This window comes from Clarias gariepinus, chromosome 7 (genome assembly GCF_024256425.1).
Source record: "Clarias gariepinus isolate MV-2021 ecotype Netherlands chromosome 7, CGAR_prim_01v2, whole genome shotgun sequence".
Classification (NCBI taxonomy): Eukaryota; Metazoa; Chordata; class Actinopteri; order Siluriformes; family Clariidae; genus Clarias; species Clarias gariepinus.
In genome coordinates this window covers 15,583,493-15,604,740 of record NC_071106.1, presented here as the reverse complement: position 1 = coordinate 15,604,740, position 21,248 = coordinate 15,583,493, and the positions used below count along the sequence as shown (strand labels likewise).

General features: G+C 35.5%; 1 protein-coding gene across 1 annotated transcript in view; it reads left to right on the top strand.

Annotated features, from left to right (window-relative positions):
- The window catches only part of cdh13 (cadherin 13, H-cadherin (heart)), a 421,723-nt gene that overhangs the window by 222,916 nt on the left and 177,559 nt on the right, over window positions 1–21,248 (top strand). Inside the window, exon 7 of the mRNA XM_053500544.1 lies at window positions 19,340–19,484. Within this exon, the coding sequence (XP_053356519.1) occupies window positions 19,340–19,484 (145 nt within the window). The remainder of the gene's footprint in view (window positions 1–19,339; window positions 19,485–21,248) is intronic.

The window sequence follows — 21,248 nt, the reverse complement described above, 5'->3', positions numbered from 1 at the left end:
TTCCACAGCCTGAGCAGTTAGAGCTCCAGAAACTAAACACACCCCCTGATGTTTAGAAAAACTTTTATAGTGGGGGATGACAACAACTAGAGACTCAAGGAATGAAAATGTAATTGCTTCTTTGCAGAATATTTATGGTACATACAGACTTAATTTGTTTTGTCAAGTGCACGAAATTACACGTTCTTGTTGTTTAGAACTACTTTTAACAGGCATTTTGATGTGCAGTTACAGGACTTCCTACTGAGCGCAAGCCCAAACAGCATCGTTACGTTTTCAAACATCTACAAAAAGGGAGTTTGGGGGGATTTAAATCTTTTTGTTAATGTTTGTAAGAAATGTCATGCCTAGAGTCTTGCATGTCATTAGCTTAGACTAAATACAGTATCAAAGATTTCATGTGAAAACCAGGCCTTTTTAAATGTTTCGGAAATAATGCATGATTTTTTTTTTTTTTTTTTTTGCACTTGCCAACTGAAACTCCAGCCTAATAGTGTGTATGTTTGGTAGCAAACAATTTGCTGTTGTGTTCTCATAAAAGGTTCAAATGAAACGTGTTACTGGCAGTAGGAGAGCAGTTCTCCTGTCAGGAGGTCTCCAAACCGAGATCTGAGCCTTGCTTTGAGCTTGCTCCGCTGCTGCATCTGCCACATAAAGGCAAATAAATAATAACTTTTAAGAGAATATGGCTGTTCCTCCAGCATGAAGCTCCTTCCAAAGCCCCAGCGACTCTTTCACCACATTTCAGTGGGGGATTATTTTTATCTGGCTGCTCCCATAAAAGATCTCCCCCAGTATCATTATCTCCCTCGCTTTTTTCCTACCCTTTATTTCCTCTCACTTTTTCTTTGTCTGATTTTCTTTTATAAGCTCTCTTTGCCATCTTTAAAACTATTTATATCTATACACATCAGACAGTTTGCTTTATCTTTTATGTATTAAAAAGTTTCAAATTAATTTTGCCTTCCTTCTTCATTTCATGTGCCATAGAAGAGAATCTGCATATCAACTGATAACATCAAGGATATCATTTGAGGCGGGAAAAAAAAGTCAATAGAGAAGTATTATGCAGGCGAAATTATTTAATAAACTTCATGCCTATTTTAGAGACAATAGAGATTAATGAAGCTTTTAAATTGCTGTTATCGATATCAGCGAAAATTTAAATACAGTGCCTTTCATAATTATTTCACCCCTTAAATGTTTCAACCTAGAACATGAGGAATCAAACCAAAAATACTGTAGGTAATAGTATTGTGGGGTTGAGCTATTTAATTTGCTAAATTATTTTTTCAAATAAAAAGTTTTGATATTGCAAAAAATCCCCTTTACCACTGTTTGTGTGGAACTCTGGTGCATGCAGTTGTCATTAGATAGTACAGGACAGCAACAATAGTCTGGACAAGCCAAAAAGGGACATATGAGAGTGGTCTGGTGTTCTTAATTAAATTTTAAATTAAACTTCTTGACCTTGGTCTAAAGTGCCTTTTGTTTCCCGAATCACACCAATGCTCCTCAAACTGTAAACAGGTACTGGAAGCCTGGTCTGGGTTGAGGATAAGATAGATAGAGCCATAAACAGGTCAATTCTATTATCTTACAAGATACAGGTAAATTTTCACCTTCAACACAGCAATGTGTACTGTCAAAGCTATACTAAAGTGGTTAAAAAAAAAAAAATGGAATTGGATAGAATGGCCTACTCAAAGACGTAGACATCAATCTGATCAAGAATCTGAAGAAAGACCTAAATTTGCTTTTTTCTTTATTAAAGATCTCTATCCAATTTGAGAGAACTTAAGTATTCTTGCTAAGAAAAATGGGCAAAATTATTGGGATCCAGATGTGCTAGTCTGATAGAAACATATGCCAGAAGATCACTGCTATAATTGCGACTAAAGATTATTCTGTCAAGAAATGACCCAGAGGGGATATATGAGCAACTAACAAATGTCTGCTTTTTCAATTAATTAACATTCTGTCATTTATACTAAACTTTGAAAATCAACAGTTGCACATGTGTGAATTAAAAAAAAATTATAATTATCTCAATTAAATTGTTAGGCATTAATGCAGCGAAATGTGCAAGCATTATTTAAGTGAAATTGGATTGCCAAGGCCTATTGCACCAGCATGGTACGTACCATACATAAGAACACAGTTAACATCTGCGACAATATATACATCCATGGAAAAATAAGGAGTCATGCTAGTAGTTACTAAAGTTACTAGTTAAACAAAAGCAATTTATACTTTTAAGGTAAATGAAATGATAATTAGAAGCATATCCTAACATAATATAAATTGCAATGGTTTGCTTTGGGTGAGAGATTTGGGTTAATACTGTACGCCACAAGTCAAACATTAAGACACACCACTCATAAAAAAATGCAAAAACCTATACTGTATATAACAGTATACAGTTTATATAGGGTATGTAAACTGCATAAACCCTTTTTAAAACATTTTGGTGTAAATCTTATTTGACAAATTAAGGTGAATTGCTATAATTAAAAAGCATGATTTAAGGTAAGTGGATTCTGAGCTTTCCCCTATGTCACACTGAGCCACGTTCCCACTACGTGCACAAAAATTTGTGAAACGCAGTAAGAACTTGTACAACTTAAAAGAGTTTTTCTTGGGTTGTCTCTGCGTTGATGCTATACCATCTACCAAGACTTTTTCAGGTCTTGTGCTTCGACCATGGCAGGTCTATGTTCAGAGAATTTATTTATAAATACTGGATTCAATTCTTCACACTTATGTGTCAGGTATTTATTCCAACTTGCTGGCCGCAATAACAATCTAGTAAGCATGTGATAAGCACCTGGTAGGAGTGTGGTTCGATCCGATAGCACAAAGTAAAAACTTGGTTTGATCTCGTTGGACCTGATGAGCGAGTGATAATGTGCATGATAGGAAACTTGTGAAATCATTATAGACACATTAAGAAGCTGACAGTTGACAGGAGTGGCTAGGAAGTAGTATGAATAGAATAAGAAAAAAAAAATCTATTTTGTTCACATGCTGCATTATACAATATTTTTAAAATAGTCTTTATTGGAGTTTTACAGGCACTGGATTGGTCTGAAAGGTCCCATATTACAGTAAACTCTTTTTTTTTTTTTACATTTTATGCCATTTGTTTAAGTGTCTATGTATGCGAATTAATGAGAATGAATTAGTCCCCATCTAAAAAAAACCCCAGCAAAGCTGAGAAACAACTTAGTTGAGGGTATCTTCTTATAATAAGGGAAAAAGGTTTTTTTAAGGCCTGGCCAATACAAACGTTAAGAAAGGAAATCAAGCTAGGATTTTTTTCCCCCTCACAATTTTTATTCGTACACACACACACACATAGTGGTGACTCATCTGAATGTCTAAAAATGAAAAAAAAAAAAAAAAAAATTGTATAATAGATCCCCATTTATTTTATGACATTTTTGAGTAAATGTAGTAGACACAGAACAGAACTAGATAAATAGTCAGTAGTTCACAATCTGCTACGATATGTATTCAAAAATAATTTTTCTTGTCAGTGTGGAATTAATTCTCTGCTCCTGTTTAGTGAAAATGCTTTTAGAAACAGACATGCAGCTTGTAAGTGAGACTTTAGCACAGGTTCTGTTACTGATCCACAGGGTAATTCTTGCAGATGGTGAGTTTGGAAATCTGGCCTGTTGGGTATATTCACTTCTAGAAGTATTCTTGGCTTTTGCCTTTTTTGCATCTTAACTATAACTATAATTCAAAAAACCAAACAAGGAAGGAAAAGTACTCATCTTTTCATGTATCTATTTATACTTTTCAGAAGAGTTTTTAATTAAAAGTGCAAAACAAGAATATGATTTCTTGCATCATTGACCAATGAGATTAGATAGAGAGGAGAATACACTGAACTTCACAGCCTATTGTACATACGGAAATGTCCTATTTGTTTGTTTGCTTGCTTGTTTTTTATATATATTTTTAAACTTTTAAACCTTTTTTCCCAATTTGATTTTTTTAATATTTTCATATTAGGTCAACTACCACCTATATAATAACAGTGCAGCTAAACCTGTTTAAAGAAAAGTGCTATCTATACTTTTCCACATGCATAAGCTTCCATACCCAGAATGCACCCCTGTGTTGCTCCACTGTGTCGTGAAATCAAGCTTGATTCTCTGGTGATTGGGTCAATGTTTTTCTATTTCCCCACTTACTGTAGGACCCTAATCATTTGTCACAAAACTAGCTCATACAATGTGGTCTATTTAACAGCTACTTTATTTCATAGTTGCAAAATTCAGCAATATATATATATATATATATATATATATATATATATAATTTAATATGTACTGCTTTCCAATAATATTTTATCTTATTATTAATATTTATAACTATTTGTGTTGTATGTCTCTTTGCCACAATTTTGAAACATGTTGTACCTTGCAACATAAAAAACAGAGTCAGCATGTCCTTTCCACCTGTAGGGTAAATTTGAGTTTCAATAAACCCCAATATTTCAACCTCCTCAGTAATTTTTTAAAACAAACTATATTATATATATATATAATCCATCTCTCTGTGTGGTGATTATATGCTGTGACTTGTTGCTTATTCATTTCCTGGTCTCTCAAGTTGTTTTGCTGCTGTATCTAATAAGGCTGGACTATTTCCTATTCCTTCCATTCTTTCATCAATTTCTCACCTCAAATCCTGTGCGTTTTTATCTGTTGCATGCTATTACTACTGATTGTTGAGTTTATAACACATAATAAAAGAAACTAGGCATGTGAAAAGCATATGCTTTCAAAGAATTACCAGTACTTTGGAAACAATGTAATATACTGAAGTGCACTCCTAACTTACACCTGGTATCTACGGTAACTTCAGTGAGATTTTAGGATTGCGAAGAAGATCAGAACTATTTCTAGCTAAAGGCATAGTCAGAGGAGGTCACAGCACCAGCATGCCTCAGTCTTGGCTGAGATGAATTACTCCTTAGCACAGTAGGTTAACTGTTTTGGTAGTGATGAGCACTTCTGAAGTGTCCATGCACCCTGTGTCTCCTCTTGTTCTCTTGGCTTTTTTAACTATAAAATCCCATGTCCCTGCACAGCCTGCTGGGGCTTCCACCCTGCAGGAAAAGGTGCTCCCGAATAATGAACTCTACCCACTGCAATAATAAACCAGACGTTAGTCATACTTTTTTTCAGAGTCTCTAACCTTCTTGCTGTATTAACCGTACCAATTTTGACTTTTGATATTTAAAAGCTTTTTACTTTTTATAAAAGTTAAGTGTGTTAAAGATGAATTTTCAAAATATTGCATCACACACCATAAAAAGACAAGATATTTGGATTCATAATACATTACTTACTGAAAAATAAATTCCCAAACTTGTTCACAGACAAGTGCCTCTCGGAAGCCTCATTTAAAAAAGAGCTCCACATTATCAGACTGTTGCTGGTATGTCTATTCAATAACTACTCCATCTTCAGCTATTGACTTCAACAGGGCCAACATATTGATGTTTTGCCACTCATTTCCTCATCAATTAAATTTTACGATAGCTAATTTAATTAGTTCGAACATGCTTACTTCATCTTTGCCTGCATCTGCACCATATTATAAACAGCATTTCAGTAGTAAAAGTCGCAGACTGCACCGTAAATAAACCCCCAGATGTTATATACATACTCTTTAGGCATTCTTTGTTTAAATGACTATAAATAAGATATATACTTTTGAGAACATATGTGCATTTTGTACAATTATTCATTATGAATTCTTTTAGGCAAAAAGTCTTATGTTGGTTAATTGCAAGAGGTCTCTCTCCATCTCTGGGACCATCTTTATGACTTAATTCACCAATCCCTTCCAGTCATTCTACATTAAATAATCATCCTTTGTCAATCTGCATGGCTGTAAAATCTGAGGAGTTCCAAGTGCAAAAAAAATTATCTGTCACATTTATTGCAGCCATATGTGGATTTTCAAAAGTGCTATATTTATTGCTGTGTCTATGTATTTTTTGTATATCTTCTGGAATCCTGCTAGCGGTAACCATTTTGTATTTTCTATAGGAAGGCCAGAAAAGGCGCAAGAGTAATGGCTTGTAGCTCTCAAAAAGGACAGCTTTTTTTGAATGCTTCTGGTGACTGAAAATGGCTTTGTTAGGGGAAAATTGATTCCCAGCAAGTGGTATAAGTTTGTTATATAACATTTAGAAGAAATGCATTATAAGAAAGCAACTTTCAAGATGTTTCAGTGCTTTAAATAAAGTATGTACTGTATGTGTGATCTATTCTAGTTTTTTCCTAATTAAAAGATTAAAAGATAAAATTCTAAGGCAATTAAACATTTTATTCGTCACACACAATACATTGCTTAAAAAAAGAAATTGGATGGTTACAATAATATATTTGTTATTAGAAACAAATGGTTTCAAAAATGGTTTTGGGCGATGGCAAGTTTTTTTTTTTTATTATGGACTATGGTAGAAATGCATTCCCTTAGCCTGCTGGTCAAAACTAAATTTAAACAATACAAGGCTGCCCTTTGATATGATATTTTTTTTTTGATCAGTGCATGCCTTCTTTTTGGTCCCAGCCAGTCAGGTTTCAGAAATGTTTGCTAAAAGGCCATTAAAATCCAGGTATCTGTTGCTGTCTTTTTTTTTTTTTTAACTGTACATTTTTTCTACAAAAACTGTGATGGTTATAAAGTATTTCATCATTCAGTTTTCATCCCATTGATTCTAGTGTTTACTGACAAAAAGCAAAGATAATCTGTTGGGTTTAAAATAAAGATGAAGAATGAGCCGTTTAGTCTGCCTGTTTAATGCACTTTAATGCCAAAGTCGGGAGAGTGACAGTTAGAAAAGTTTATTACAGTGAAAACAGAGCATTTACTGTAGGTTAATGGGCAAACACCTTGTATCAAGCACTGTACATCTGTTACACCAAAAAAAACAAATTTAATATAGGGTTAACAAAATGTTTCTATGGAGAACAAAGAAAAAGTTGCGCGAATATCTGTCTGCACATGGAGTATAGAAGATTTTGCCATATAAGAAGTGAGAAAGGGCTTGAAGAAAAAGCGAGATGTCTCTAACCTTCTAACCTCAATTGTGCCAATTTTACTCATGGCTGATTTTAATATCCATGTCTGTTGTTCATAAACCTTAGGTTAATGTTTTTATTCAAATGTATTCTTTTAATACTGTGCAACATATTATTAGCCCCACCCCTGTGCAGGAACATGCACTTGATCTTGTTTACATCAGTGGAGAAACTGAAGGCCATTTTTTTCTGATCATAGGCCAGTCATATTTCATGCAGCTTCAACAGGGCATTTCCCTGACCCTACCATCATCTAATCCTTTGATTCTTTCTTTTCCTGGTAGGTCTGGAATATATATTTAGGAACTTTATATTTTACCTGTTTATTACAGATGGTTTTGTCACTTTATTTTATTACTTCTGTTCAATCGTGGTTTTTATTTTGTTGCTCCTGTGAGATTTAGATGACCCATATCCAAAGTCTAGACATGGTTCATTAAGGCTGGTCATATTATTAGACAAGCTCGAGCAAGTGGAAAATGATCCCAAGTAAGCCATGATATTTTAAACACCTGCTTAGCTGCCTGTCTTTCGGCTATCAAAGCCCCAGGAGAAATTTTCAAATATTAGCTCAAAAATGGTCATCGAGTCCTTTAGAGCACCATTAATATGCAAACCTTCTGTTGGTTTTGGACATCATGTGTGTTCTTGCACGGATTTCGATAGTGCATTACATCTTGTCTTTTACCTTCAGACCTGGATTTTTCATTTCCATCAACCTTGCTGACATTTTAATCACTTTGCAGCTGTTTGACATTGCCTGATCTAGAACTGAGTCCAACGCTCCTGACCTCCCCTCTTAATGTCATTTCCTCACAGCTGTTAAAAGACACATTTTATGCAGCAGGCCCTTCTAATCATCTCTTAATAGCTGCCTTTGACCTGGTACTGTTCCTATTAGTTAAATGCTTCATAAAAATATACTGCATGGCCAAAAAGCTCATAATTTTACAAGAGCCTGAATTAAGGAAAGAAACCAACAAAGGAAATACTGGAAATAGGTTAAGAATTGTCCATCAGATTATTAAAACCTGAAAGGATAGTGCTAAATTTTCAATTTTACAGAAGAAATATGGTTGGAAAAAATTATAACTAATGTTTGGAGATGTTTTAAATGACCAGTGGAGTCACGTTATAAAAAAAAATCCAAACTAGAAATTACAACAATGTTTAATTGTCAAATTAAGAGATTTTCCACACACACTGTGAAAAGGACTCTTAAGTTTGATACTAAACCGCTGTGTAACCATAAGAAAACCACTTGTTAGTAAGAATATTTGAAAAGAATGTTAGGGAGCCTATAGATTTTAGGATTTTAGAACTTTAAAGCAACAGAAAAGGTCATGTGCTTTGAATGATACTGTAGGTTTTCAGAGCAATGGGAGGGTCAGGGTAAGTGGGGAAGCCATCCACCCATCATGCATAATGGCCGTAGTACATGCTTTTGGAGGCAGTGGAATGATCAGGGGTTGTGAGAATTGGGCAGGTCTAGATCCAGCAACATTGGGTGGCATAAATCTAATCAGCTGATGATCAGAATGTACAGTACTGAATAACTAGGTTATCCTCTCAGTGACGTGTGGAGTAGTGATAAACAAGCATTTCACTGCAATGGATTTGAATTTGCCACCACATTGGGTGCCATAATTAAAGCTAAAGGTGGGTAAATTAAATATTTAAGTGTACAACTTTTTTTTTTGTTCGACCAAGCAATGTATATTCCGCACAATAAGATTTTAGTAGCTGTTATGTCCAAATAGCCATTTGTCTATAAACTCTGGAAATGATTTATTTAAGAGTTGGCAATATTAATTAAAATATTATATTTTTAAGGCCAACCACAGGAGAGACGTGAAGGTCACAAATTGACGCACTTCTTGTTGTTAAAGGCTAGTAAAAATTGTGCCATTGTCTTATTGGATTTTAGGGCCACCATTCACACCATGAACCCTAATTTGCTTATTGATCATTTAGATCAAATGGGTGGGTTTACAGGTTGTTGCCCCTACATGGTTTACCTTTTAACTTGTGTGTAGGATATTTTCATTTATTATCTCTTACATTAAATTTCCTTCCCTATTTCGCTTGCATAACTTGTGGCACCCAACAAGGTTCTAACTTTGGGCCTATTTAATTTTCTCATATTGACATCTACAGTATTACATCAAATTATCATATAGTTATCCTTTCTGAGGCTGAAGAATGTAAACATGAGCTCAGCAGAACCCTATTTAACACAAGCAGAAATGAAATGTTCATAGCAAAGGAGAAATGGAGTTTCCATATCACTGTTCTATTGTCAGGAAATCATGTGATCTATTCTCAGTGATACCACAGGCATCTGTGGCTAATAGTCAAAGGAGCTAAATTGGCTGTGGCCTCTGGGTGGAAAGAAAGGCAGATTCTGCATATAAAAGTCTTGGCGTCTTGACTTTAGATTTGACAGATAAATCAACTCCCCCTTAAGTTGACTGGACTGGACATTAGGCAGTCAAAATACTGCTGCCATGGATGCTAACTGGTATAAATGATAGAGATCAATTAATTAAACCAATTCATTGGTCCCAGTTCATTACATGGGTCAATTTAAAGTGCATTTATTTGTATAAATTCTCAATGGTTTTTGATCTAATCATGCTCTCAATTATTCAGAGACCTCTTTAAGGTCTATCTTTAAGAATCTGTTGGATGGTCCAAGAAAATTGCAAAGCTTAAGGGTACACCCACAGAATATATAAAAAAAAATGGACAAACCCTCTGTGACATCAGCCATAGGTTTTCTGAAGAGCGGGTTTGAAGCTTAAATGTAGAAGGTCTGGTCATTGCCATGCAGCTGTCACTTAAATTGGCCACGATTTTTATTATGCAGAATGATATGTCCTTATATAATTGTAAATGATAAGTTACATGAAAATTCACCCCTGTACAGTACGAGTGTCATGAATAGGAAATCTAGCTATAGAGACCAAAACCATTTTTTTTGTAACAGACTGCAAACATTTTTGATTCTGTTATAAAGTTGGGCATTTCAACACCAGGGTCTATAGGGATTGATTTTGGAGCCAGCCTATAGAAAATATTCGAGGAACTGCACGTTTAGGCACTTTTGCATTGGCATCATTAGAACCTGAGGTTGCTTCTTCGATACACCTCCGGATTATGGCCTGTCAACCACTGCAACTGAGAAGTGTATTAATTATTATTTTTTTCCTGTGTATATTGTGGACATGGCGGCACAGAGGCCAAGTGGTTAGCACTGTCGCTTTGCACCTGGTTTCAAAGGGTCTGGGTTTGATCCCCACCTCGGGGTGTGTGTGCATTGAGTTTGCATGTTATGCCAATGCTTGGTGGGTTTCCCCTGGATACTCCAGTTTCCTCCCACAGTCCAAAGGCATGCAGATATGGCTAATTGGCCCGTAGTATGTGTAGTAAATTGCCTGTAGTGTGTGAATGCATGTGTGACTAGAGGACTGGAGGACTGGTTGTAAAAATCAATACAATGGTAACCATTGGCCTTCACAGTCCCTAGTTGGACTACAGAGGTGTCTAGATGGATGGATGGATGAATAATCTGGACACATTTCCATTTTTAACACAAAAGGAGAGAATTTTTTCCACAATACAGTAGTGTATTGTACAATGTTGGTCTTACTTTGCCTAAATCTTAGTCATTATGCGAGTGTATCCAAAGTTACTGAAAAAGTGTATGCATATTTAGATGATTTCCTATTATTTTTTTATGCATATTGTGGTGAGGGTTGGGGGGTGCATACACCGGCCTAGTGGATAGCACAGTTGCCTGGTTAACCTGGACTCTGGTGTGTATGCATAGAATTTGCAGGATAAGCAGTCTGGAAAATGAATGAATTTTGTGCAAGTAGAGTGCTATCACTAAAAGAAAGAAAAAAAGCTTACACCATTTTCATTCCAGATTTGCAGGGTGATATGCAGATGTGCTGATAACCATGGTGTAAAAGTGCCTGAGTGTTAATTTTCTACTGTGACAGCCAGTGATGTTTGCTCCTGGTAATTTTCACTGTTTTTCCCTGCCTATGTTTGATCTCTGTTTTTTTTTTCACTCTGCATTTAATAAGTAATTTCCAATTTAAGACACTCTTGAATTTAGAGACAGATTAACTATTGAATGTTTGTATGTTGTCAATTTCATGCTCAAAGAAATTACTTATTACTTGACCTCCTGGTATAAAGAATCAGATGAATGTACCTAAGCCCCCATTGACTCAATTGTAAACAGCCTGTTGTTGCTCTAATCATTTAGACCAGGCCATGGTGAGGGACACTTGGTTATTTCTGTCAGTGGCTGTACTGGCATGTGTATAAGAAGGCATACTTTTTAAATCTGATCTGGGCACCATTAAGTGTTTAGTTTTATTTGTTAATGCTTGGTTTTATACGAAGTAGATATGATATGTATAAAATACTCATGATGTGATTTAATCTCTGGTTAATAACTTTATAATGCATTTGATGTAAAACAGATCAAATACACAGTGTTGTATTTAGTAACTTACAGTAAATAAAAGTTTAAAGACAGTATATATAATACAGAAGACAATTTTTGTCAAGGTTTTGGAGTAATTGTCTTGAGGAAAGAATGAGGAAACAACATGTATCTTTTAAAATCAGGAAATGTTTAAATAAAATACATTTAGGGTCACCAATATAAACATCCTAAACATCCAATTAGATTACTGTATTAATTCAGTAGTAATTAAACTCCTGAAGGTTCTATGTTCCTTATACCATTCTTGAACTTTGTTTTTTAGCATGCAACTATGGAAGTAAATATTCCTATATAGCCAAGACACTGTAAAAGTAAAAAAAAAATTACACATGTTCATGTTTACCAATTTCTAGTGTGGTTGCATTCTGTAAACCCAATGGAACAAACATCAAACAAATAACATTCACGGGGTCGAATATGCTGATATTTGATGTAAACACTTTTGTTATATGCTAATAAAATAGACAAATCAAAACACTGGACGCGTAAAAGATGAGGTTCTGAGGTTTATATAATGTACCTGAATGGACTCTTGAGTCCTGAATTATTTTATATAATGTAAGCACTCTGAGAGGCTACTGAGCGTGCAGTTCTAAAATAGGCTTGTGTTTGTGAAGCATGTTAGAATAACACTTATGATCTCAAATCACAGCTTTCTGTTTTTTTTCCTAGTCATTCGAGTTTCAGTTGTAGAAATGTCAAAAGAGTGGCGATCCAAAAAAATTAATAAATAAAAAGACCTGTGTGAAGAAAACTCATTATCTTGTGGGAGTTGTGCCTAATGAATCAACCAAACAAAGATAATAGGCAGGCCTAAATTTAGAAGCAATATCTGTTCTGGGAAAAAAACAACAACAAAAAAAACCAAGCCTGGTTTATGTAAAAAAAAAATGAGAGAGAGGGGATGAGGATAGAAAAAGTAGAAAAGAAAAAAAAACTGAAAAATAGAGAAAGAGAGGTGGATGAAACGTGACTAGGTGCTGTTCAGTAAGAGTAACAGTAAATGTGATGGATAAGATTGTAAATGCAGATTCAAAGGCCTGGAGGGACGGGCGTGTGGGATTTAACGGGCCAACAGCGTGTCCCTGCTCAGTCTTCATGCTCTGATGTGAAAGGCAAACTGGTGTGTCTTTGTACCTCTGTTCATGGCCACAGTGCCAGGCTTAGAGCATGTAGTGTAAAAATACCGCATGACCTTGCTAGTCCTACAGGCCAGTCGTGCCTTGAAATAGAACACTGATGTGAGCACAGTTTTGTGGCAGCCCACCTTAAGCCATCTCTGTCTCTCCTTTTTTTTTTTTTGCCTCACTTTCTCCCTATCAGCACCTGTGGATGCACTCTGAGAAACACGATGAGTGCAAAACACACTTGACAGGAATTTAAACACTTCTCAGATGGGTGTCGAGAGGGTGAGAGAGCAAAACCAAGCGCTGTAAGAATAACATGGGATGATGGGTGAACACCTGTAGCAGAGAGGGAGGGGCGATTCATTAGCCATATCAAAAGAAGTGTGATGTGCAGACGACACGTGCACATGCAAAAGCTTTAAAGTTCTCAGATTCTCACTTCAAAGCTGAGAAAACTACAGGGTTGATGCTCAAAGAGTGCTACGTGCAGAAAATAATTAAGACCCAGGTGCTGTGATGCAGCCAGTTACAAAAATCCTGTTAACATCCTGCGATTGATTTATACAGCATGTACCGTACCAACCAACAATTTAAATTTATGAACCATTTATACAGTAGTTATAGTCCTTGACCGGGTTCCTATTTTCTCTCCCTTTTGAAGTTTATAAAACTAAAGATTGTTATGTTATTAACAAAAAAACTGCTCTGCCCTGGACTTACTGACCATTTCACCATATCAATTATCATACATTTTGCTTTGTTTAAAAAAAAAACCACATTTGTAGATTTCTTTTTATTATTTGGCTTACAATACTACAAAGCATTTACCGTACAAATCCATATACATGACATGTTTCTATAGAAACAATAAAAGAATAAACCCTTTACAGTAATATAACCCTGTGATTTGTCTTAAAGTCCCGCACTATATTCAGAGCTGCTGTTATAGAGAATTAATCAACACCTTCTGACCAATCATCCATGTACGCAACAGCACTGTGGTATAAATAAGTATACTGTATATATTTTTTAAAGTGAACACTGGATAGATTAAATACCCGACAATTATCTGATGTGACTATGTGTTATACTAACAAGCCTCACTAAGGAGACGGCAGAAACATAATGATACATGATCACTGTGATTATGTGTGAGGTGTGGCGTTTAAAGTGTAATTTGCTGTGTTTGTGCATGCAAGAGTGTTTTGTAGTATGAATAGGCATGTAGAGGTGCTGTGTGTGTGTGTGTGTGTGTGTGTGTGTGTGTGTGTGTGTGTGTGTGTTGGGCATATGTTTTTTTTTTTTTTTTTTTACATCTTGTTAAGAACCAAATGTTCCAACAGGGACAGGGATATTTGATAGGGGTGACCTTGTGGCTGTGCAAATAATAATAATAATAATAATAATAATAATAATAATAATAATAATAATAATAATAATAATTGGTATAAATAAATATCTCTTAACTATAATTAATAATGATTATAAAAATATTTAACTATAAATAATAATAATAATAATAATTATTATTATTATTATTATTATTATTATTATTATTATTATTATAATAATAATAATAATAATTATTATTATTATTATTATTATTATCATTATTGGGTTACATTTAGGCATAGGCAATATTTTTATTAACTGTGCAAATAATGATCACTTTAACTGTAAGCACCTAACACTGACATGGCACTGGAACCCTAATCAAGAACATTTAACCCAAACACTTCAACTTTCATATATCACATTATAAGTGGGAATGAATAAATGTGTGAATTAGTCATCATAGAAAACCTGTTAATGAGGGTGCAGCTAATAATAATTATAATAGCATTTAGAATAGAATTAGCAGCTAATAATAATTATAATAATACTTATTATTATTATTATTATTATTATTATTATTATTAATAATAATTATAATAATAATTATAATAATAATAATAATAATAATAATAATAATAATAAATCATAATTAAAAGGAAAAAAGGAAAAATTTCTTACTTTTGTTTTCATTTGGTTACAGAAGTTAAGAATAGGGTTATGTTTAGAGTAGGCATAGGCAAAACATTAATTTGCTGTGTTAATAATGATTACTTCAACTGTAAGCACCTAGCACTGACATAGCACTAGAAGGCAATCAAGAGGATGTCGCCCAAACACTTTAACATCCTAAATCACATCATAAGTGGGAATAAATAAACGTGTAAATTAGGCATCAGAAAAAAACTGGTAATGAGGGTGCACATAAGGTATCAGCCAAAAGTCCCTGATGACGTGAGCAGTGATCTTCACAATTTTTGTCCGCGACATAATAGTTCACATTGTGCAGAGTCAGCACTCTGTCTGATAAGGATGAAAGGGGCAATGAATTCTCATAAATTTCGTCCTTTTCTCATCTGCCCGTAATAGTATATAAATGCACTGGATAATGTATAGGCCATTAGTAGCGTAACCCCCTGACGCAGGGACTTGTGGTACATCTCTATCATTAGGACCATTAATCATGCTCAACTGGCCCATTCCTGAGTTGGCCAGAGCTAAACTGTGCAGCTGACCCCAGCCTTGGAATGATGGAGAGACAAGGAGAGGCAGCGAGAGTGATGCCATGCATTATTGATAGTGATAGCAAGCTGTGGTAATGTGTTGGCATGTCTAGAAACACCCATGCGCAGGGCAATCTGCCTAATGGAGCATTTTGGATAGGCTCATAAGGTGATGCGTGATAGCTAGGGCAATAATTGGTCACTCCCGCCCAGAAGGAAAGGGCGAGGTGACTCAACATGATTGCACGTAGCACTATATCTAAAAATCAGGTTTTTTTTTTTCTTTTTAATTTCAGGTCTGTGAATCTTGAACCTTTGCATCACTGATTCAGATGTAAACGTTCTGAAGTGACTGACATGTTTCAAGTATACAGTATGTATATCCACTCTGTGGCCAATATAATAGAAATACCTGTTACATCCGATTATCTGGTCTTAGACTCACAGAAGTGGAACCGGATAAGGATTTTAATATGATTATTTTTGTGTTTTGAGATGCATTTCTGCTCACAATATTCGTAAAGAGCGATTTTTTAAGTCACCATAGTTTTCCTGTCAGCTAAACCCGTCTAGTTATTCTTCTCTGACCTTTCTCATTTATAATGCATTTCTTCTCACATTGCTCAATAATATTTTTTCTCACATCATTCTGTGTAAACTGTAAATATGTAGATCAGCTACAACTCAATCCATGCCCCAAAAACGATGACACCGTCAGAGTCACTGAGGTCAGGTATCTCCCTGCTCTGATGATTGTCATGAATATTAATTGAACTCCAGTACGTTCATGTTATGAATTGTGCTCCTGCTATATATATATATATATATATATATATATATATATATATATATATATATATATATATATATATCTGATTGGTTAATTGCATTACCTTATAGGTATTCCGATATACATAAGCTTTTGGGTAGAGAATTATGATTTTTTCCAGCAGGGTGAATAATTCCAAAAGATGCATAGGAAACCATACAGTATAACAATTCAGAAGGACACTTTGATGCAATCTACAAACACATTGAAGAGTTTTAAAGGCATTTCTCATCACCTACTGTAGCTTAACTCTGGTCTGATGTATTGTGTCCAGTCTGTGAGTTTGCATGTGTAAATCAGATGAGGAGACAGGCTGTATTTTTCGGGGGGATCGGCTCCTGTTGGCTGGATGAGCTTCTGCTGATACTGCAGAATAAATGAATACATGATTCAGTGTTTCGCAGGTTCAGCCCACAGCAAGCCCATCCTGAAAGAAAAAGAGCCACTTGTAGATGCACATTTGAATTTCTTCCGTTTCTGCACTCCAACTCTGTAGATACTGTGAATGACAGATAAATCTTTCAGGTATGAATCTGTGCTTACCTTTTTCTTGCTTCCTTGCTTTCTTTATCTTTATACTCCTTTTTACTAACACATCACTTTTTTGACTTCCTTCAGTGGCGTCGTCTTTCTTTTTGCCGTCACAGCAGTGTTTCGTGGATATTTTGGTTGATGACCTAGATTTTGTATTTGTTTCACACCACAGTCGGATTAGGAGAAGCTTCTTGAACGCAGCTGAGGCTTAAAGAGGTGACATTGAAGAGAGAGAGAGAGAGAAACAGCGCAGTAGTGGGATGTATCACACATTTGTCACAAACGCACCTGAGCTAATTATAGAGTACTGTACTTAGAGTTAAATGTAATGAACAGATATCACAAATAGAATTATTAACACCTCAGTTGCTTTTAAGGATTTTAGCTTATAAGGATTTTATTGTGATAAGATTGTACCTTATCACACTGACATTTATATTCCTGGCTGTAAATATACTCAACAAAAGTTCAAATTGCCCTTTAGGGTAAATATATATTCTACATAAATATGACACTATTAATTATTGAGATTTACAAACAGACATAAAAGGTGACAGCATCTTATCATTGTTTCATTTCTTCAAGGAAGAATATGGACTGACGCTTTTGTAAAACGAGCCATTGTAAATAAATACTGTATCAGCATATCTTTAAAACTTTGGCATGTTTTCATTAAAGGAGAGCAATTTTTTTTAGTTTCATTAATTTATCAGAACAATTAACGAAACTAAATAACAGTGAACATCATGGCAAAATAGGCTACATTCTGTGTACGTACAGTACATATAATTTTTTGTGATCTCGGTTTGGTATGATTTAGTCTATACTTAATAATAAATGAATAAAAAGAAATTAATAATTAATAAATAGATGCATGAATTAATATAAGTAGAATGCAAAATGTTCATATGTTTTGGGTCAAGTGGTTTTCTAGAACCTGGGAATATTTATGCAGTATTGAAAATACACGCTACAGATTTATTATTTTTTTTATTTTAGTGGCATGGTCTTTTTAATATTTAATTTTCTTGACATCGTCTTAATAATATACCATGGTTTAAATTAAGCAACATCAGACTTGATGTCATGTTGTCGTATGAATATGAGCTGTGCTCATATTCAGTGTTACAGCATGACCGCAACTGTGATACTGCTTTTATACAAATGCAATTTATTATCTGCATATTGTAATTTAGTTGTTTATTTAACCAGTTGTTTTTCTCAGCCAAGACAAATCTAGCAGACTAGCAGAACTACTAGTTAACCTGGCAACCGATAGTTAGTGAGTTAGTGAAAGTAGTTTTAAATTCTTACTGTTACTATGTAGCCAATACAATCTGCTTTAGAATATCAGCTAACTTCTAAGGTTTTGGGGTTGCATCACAAATAGTATAAAATGTAAAGGTAGTGCTTCACATAGGGTGCACAATCACTCGTTCCAATCCACACATCAGTACTGGCCACTGACAGTTAGCGTAATTGACAATCATAACACCGAGTGATACATACTGTATAGTTAAATGTCCCAGTGCTGTTATGTTCTACATTAGCACTTGTAGAATACTTCTTTTTTAAACAGATTATGCAGTCAAAAATGACTTCTAAAAAGGCTAACAAATTGTTTTGCCTTTATATTACATTGTCTAGGTTTTGCCAGAAAAGGAGAAAAACAATATTTCCTTTATGGCAGTTTTTATTTTTAATCTTTTTTTTTGGCTTAAAGGCAGAAACTTGTGTTTAATCATGGTGGTCAGGACACCTCGGCGGTGTGAACTACACATGGGTACGTTTCATAATCTGAACACGCTATGGAGAAAATCTACTTTTTGATTGAAGCCTGGAAACCATACTGGTCCAAATCTCAATGCTACTCTGTGATAAATTATAGCACAAGTTAAACAGCACCTCTCTTCATTTCCTTTATGGTAGAGCTGCTTTGCATACTGCTAATGTTTTCTGTCATTGTGTCGCTCAGTCACTCCCCCTTCCCTCATTCAGCCAGATAAGGCCTTGTAAAACAGATCTATGGCAGTTAAGGACAAGCACTCTTGTGTCAGTGGCTCACTTCATAATGGATGCCAAGCACAGTCAACAAAAGACAGTGATTACCCTCACCATAGGATGGATGCCTCTTGGTTAACTTTAGTCTTTTGTTCCGATCGAGCCATTCTTTACAGTCATTGGACTTTGTCTCTATCCATTTCTTCGTTATCATTTAAATTGGGGAGAAAATTGTATGTTGGACAGGAGAGAATTCATTTGGAGAAACCATACAGTAACTTACTTTGGTCTGTTGAGTTTCCTTACTGCTTTAAGCATTATTGTTGAAATGCCGTGTCTACTGCGGAGTGCTTTGTACAGTACTACTCCTTTGAATGCTCTGTGTCATTTTATAATGTCTTGCTGATTGGAGGAAGACGAGGAGCAAAAGGCCCCTAAGCTCATACCACAAGTCCATCTAGTATAACGTTATATTGCCTTTATTTCTATATGATATTACATTTAAAGTACTGTCCTTTTTGAATAACCCTCAAGCATGACAAAAGTGGAACATTACTCACCTGCTGACTAGAGGTACCAGTACCAAAGGTCATTTTAACATTTGACTCTCTCTCTTTCTCTCTCTCTCTCTCTCTCTCTCTCTCGCTCTCTTTCAGCTTCAAGTTTCAACCACAGACATGACTGGCAGGTTAGTGGAGGGACCTGTGGATCTTGATGTGTATGTAATCGACCAGAATGACAACAGACCCATTTTCAGAGAGACTCGCTATTCTGGAGAGGTTTTAGAAGGATCACCTACAGGTAGGAGCTACTAGGCTCTCGTCTCTCTCTCTCTCTCTCTCTCTCTCTCTCTCTCTCGTTTCTCTCTCTCTCTCTCGTCTCTCTCTCTCGTCTCTCTCTGTCTCTCTCTCTCGTCTCTCTCTCTCGTCTCTCGTCTCTCTCTCTCTCTCTCTCTCTCGTCTCTCTCTCTCTCATCTCTCTCTCTCTCTCTCTCTCTCTCTTTCTCTCTTCTTTCACTTATATGAAGTGTTTTAGAAGGTGATAATGATGTTTTCTCCATCTGATTAAGCTTAATGTTCAAGTAGGGAAATGGAAGAGTCCAGGGAGAGTTTCTTGGCAGAATAAAAGCAACCAAGCAGTCTGCTAGTCATCACAGTGTCATTTTGATAAATTAACATCCTCTTCCTGTTGTTCCTGTTTTTTTTGTTTTTTTTCCTGCTATAATGATAAAGTAAAGAAATCCTGCACAACGAGTCAGTGGAATTTAAAAAAAGGCTAGACAAGATTATTGCAAATATATTTGGAAAATAACAGTGATCATAGGGGTCCAAGCACATGTGAGAAATACTGTGATATCACACACCAGGTTCCACAGGTCTTAGAATTTATTTGCATAATATATTAGTCAAATGTTATGGGATGTACCCAAGCTCTTTATAGCAACAACCTGTAAGCCAGCAATAATCACTTTTTAAAAAATCAATGATTGTAAAAACTTAATTTGACATTTATGGGAAAACACCACCACCAAAAACAAGGAACAACAAAAAAAATAAATAATAATAAGCAGGTTAATCCATGCGCTTGCATACAGTTTAAAGCTATTTGGATTCCTAAGTTTAGAAATGTTGTGCTTTCTGGTTGCAAAACTTCCACAACAAAATAATGAAAGAAAGAAAGAAAAAGACGCTTTGTACTAAGGGTTATGCTAGGCGTTTATCCACTGAACAACTTGTTCTCAGTGAAGGGCATACTGCATAATATGCACAACATAGTGTGCTAAAATAATGATTACATGGGTGGTGTACTCACAAATGTAGTATAATGCTGCAATCAAACACTGCAATTTCCTCACTATTACAGAAAAATTATAAGTATGGAGAAAAATAAGAGAAACTTCATTGTGCACGTTAAATTGACTGTCACAGTTATTGAGTAAGCTAATAGATAGCGAGCTCTAATCTGTGTGGTTGCTACTCTAAATCCTAAGACGTACTTCTTTTCTTATACACACTTGAAGCTCCCTCCACACACACATACACACACACACACACTTTCATGTCCTGTACCAGCATTTGGGCTTCTCTCTTGTGACAACTGTCACATAAACAATCAAACCATTGCTGTGACATGTGCCACGCGCAAAACGATTTCTACACACAGGAGTCTTTAGTGTTTCGTTCCTAAGCCTCATGGCTTTGTCATATTTTGTGTGTGATAAGTGTGTGTAGACCATGATGAATGTACGCAGCACGTTGAATATGATGCCCGGCCACTCTAATATCCCATTGGACCGCTTTTGCTTTGATTATATCCGTGGCATTGTTTTGATAAGCTTACTGTATGCATAAATTTCTCTCCAATATCTTGGTGATGGAAGAGTTGGACCGCTGCATAAAGTCTTCTCCAGCACATCCCAAATATTCTCAATTTGGTGATGGTCTGGACTCTGTGGTGGCCAATCCATGTGTGAAAATGATGTCCTATTCTTCCTGAACCACTCTGTAACAATTTGAGCCAGATAAATCCTGGCATCATCATCTTCGAATGTGCCCGTGCCATCAG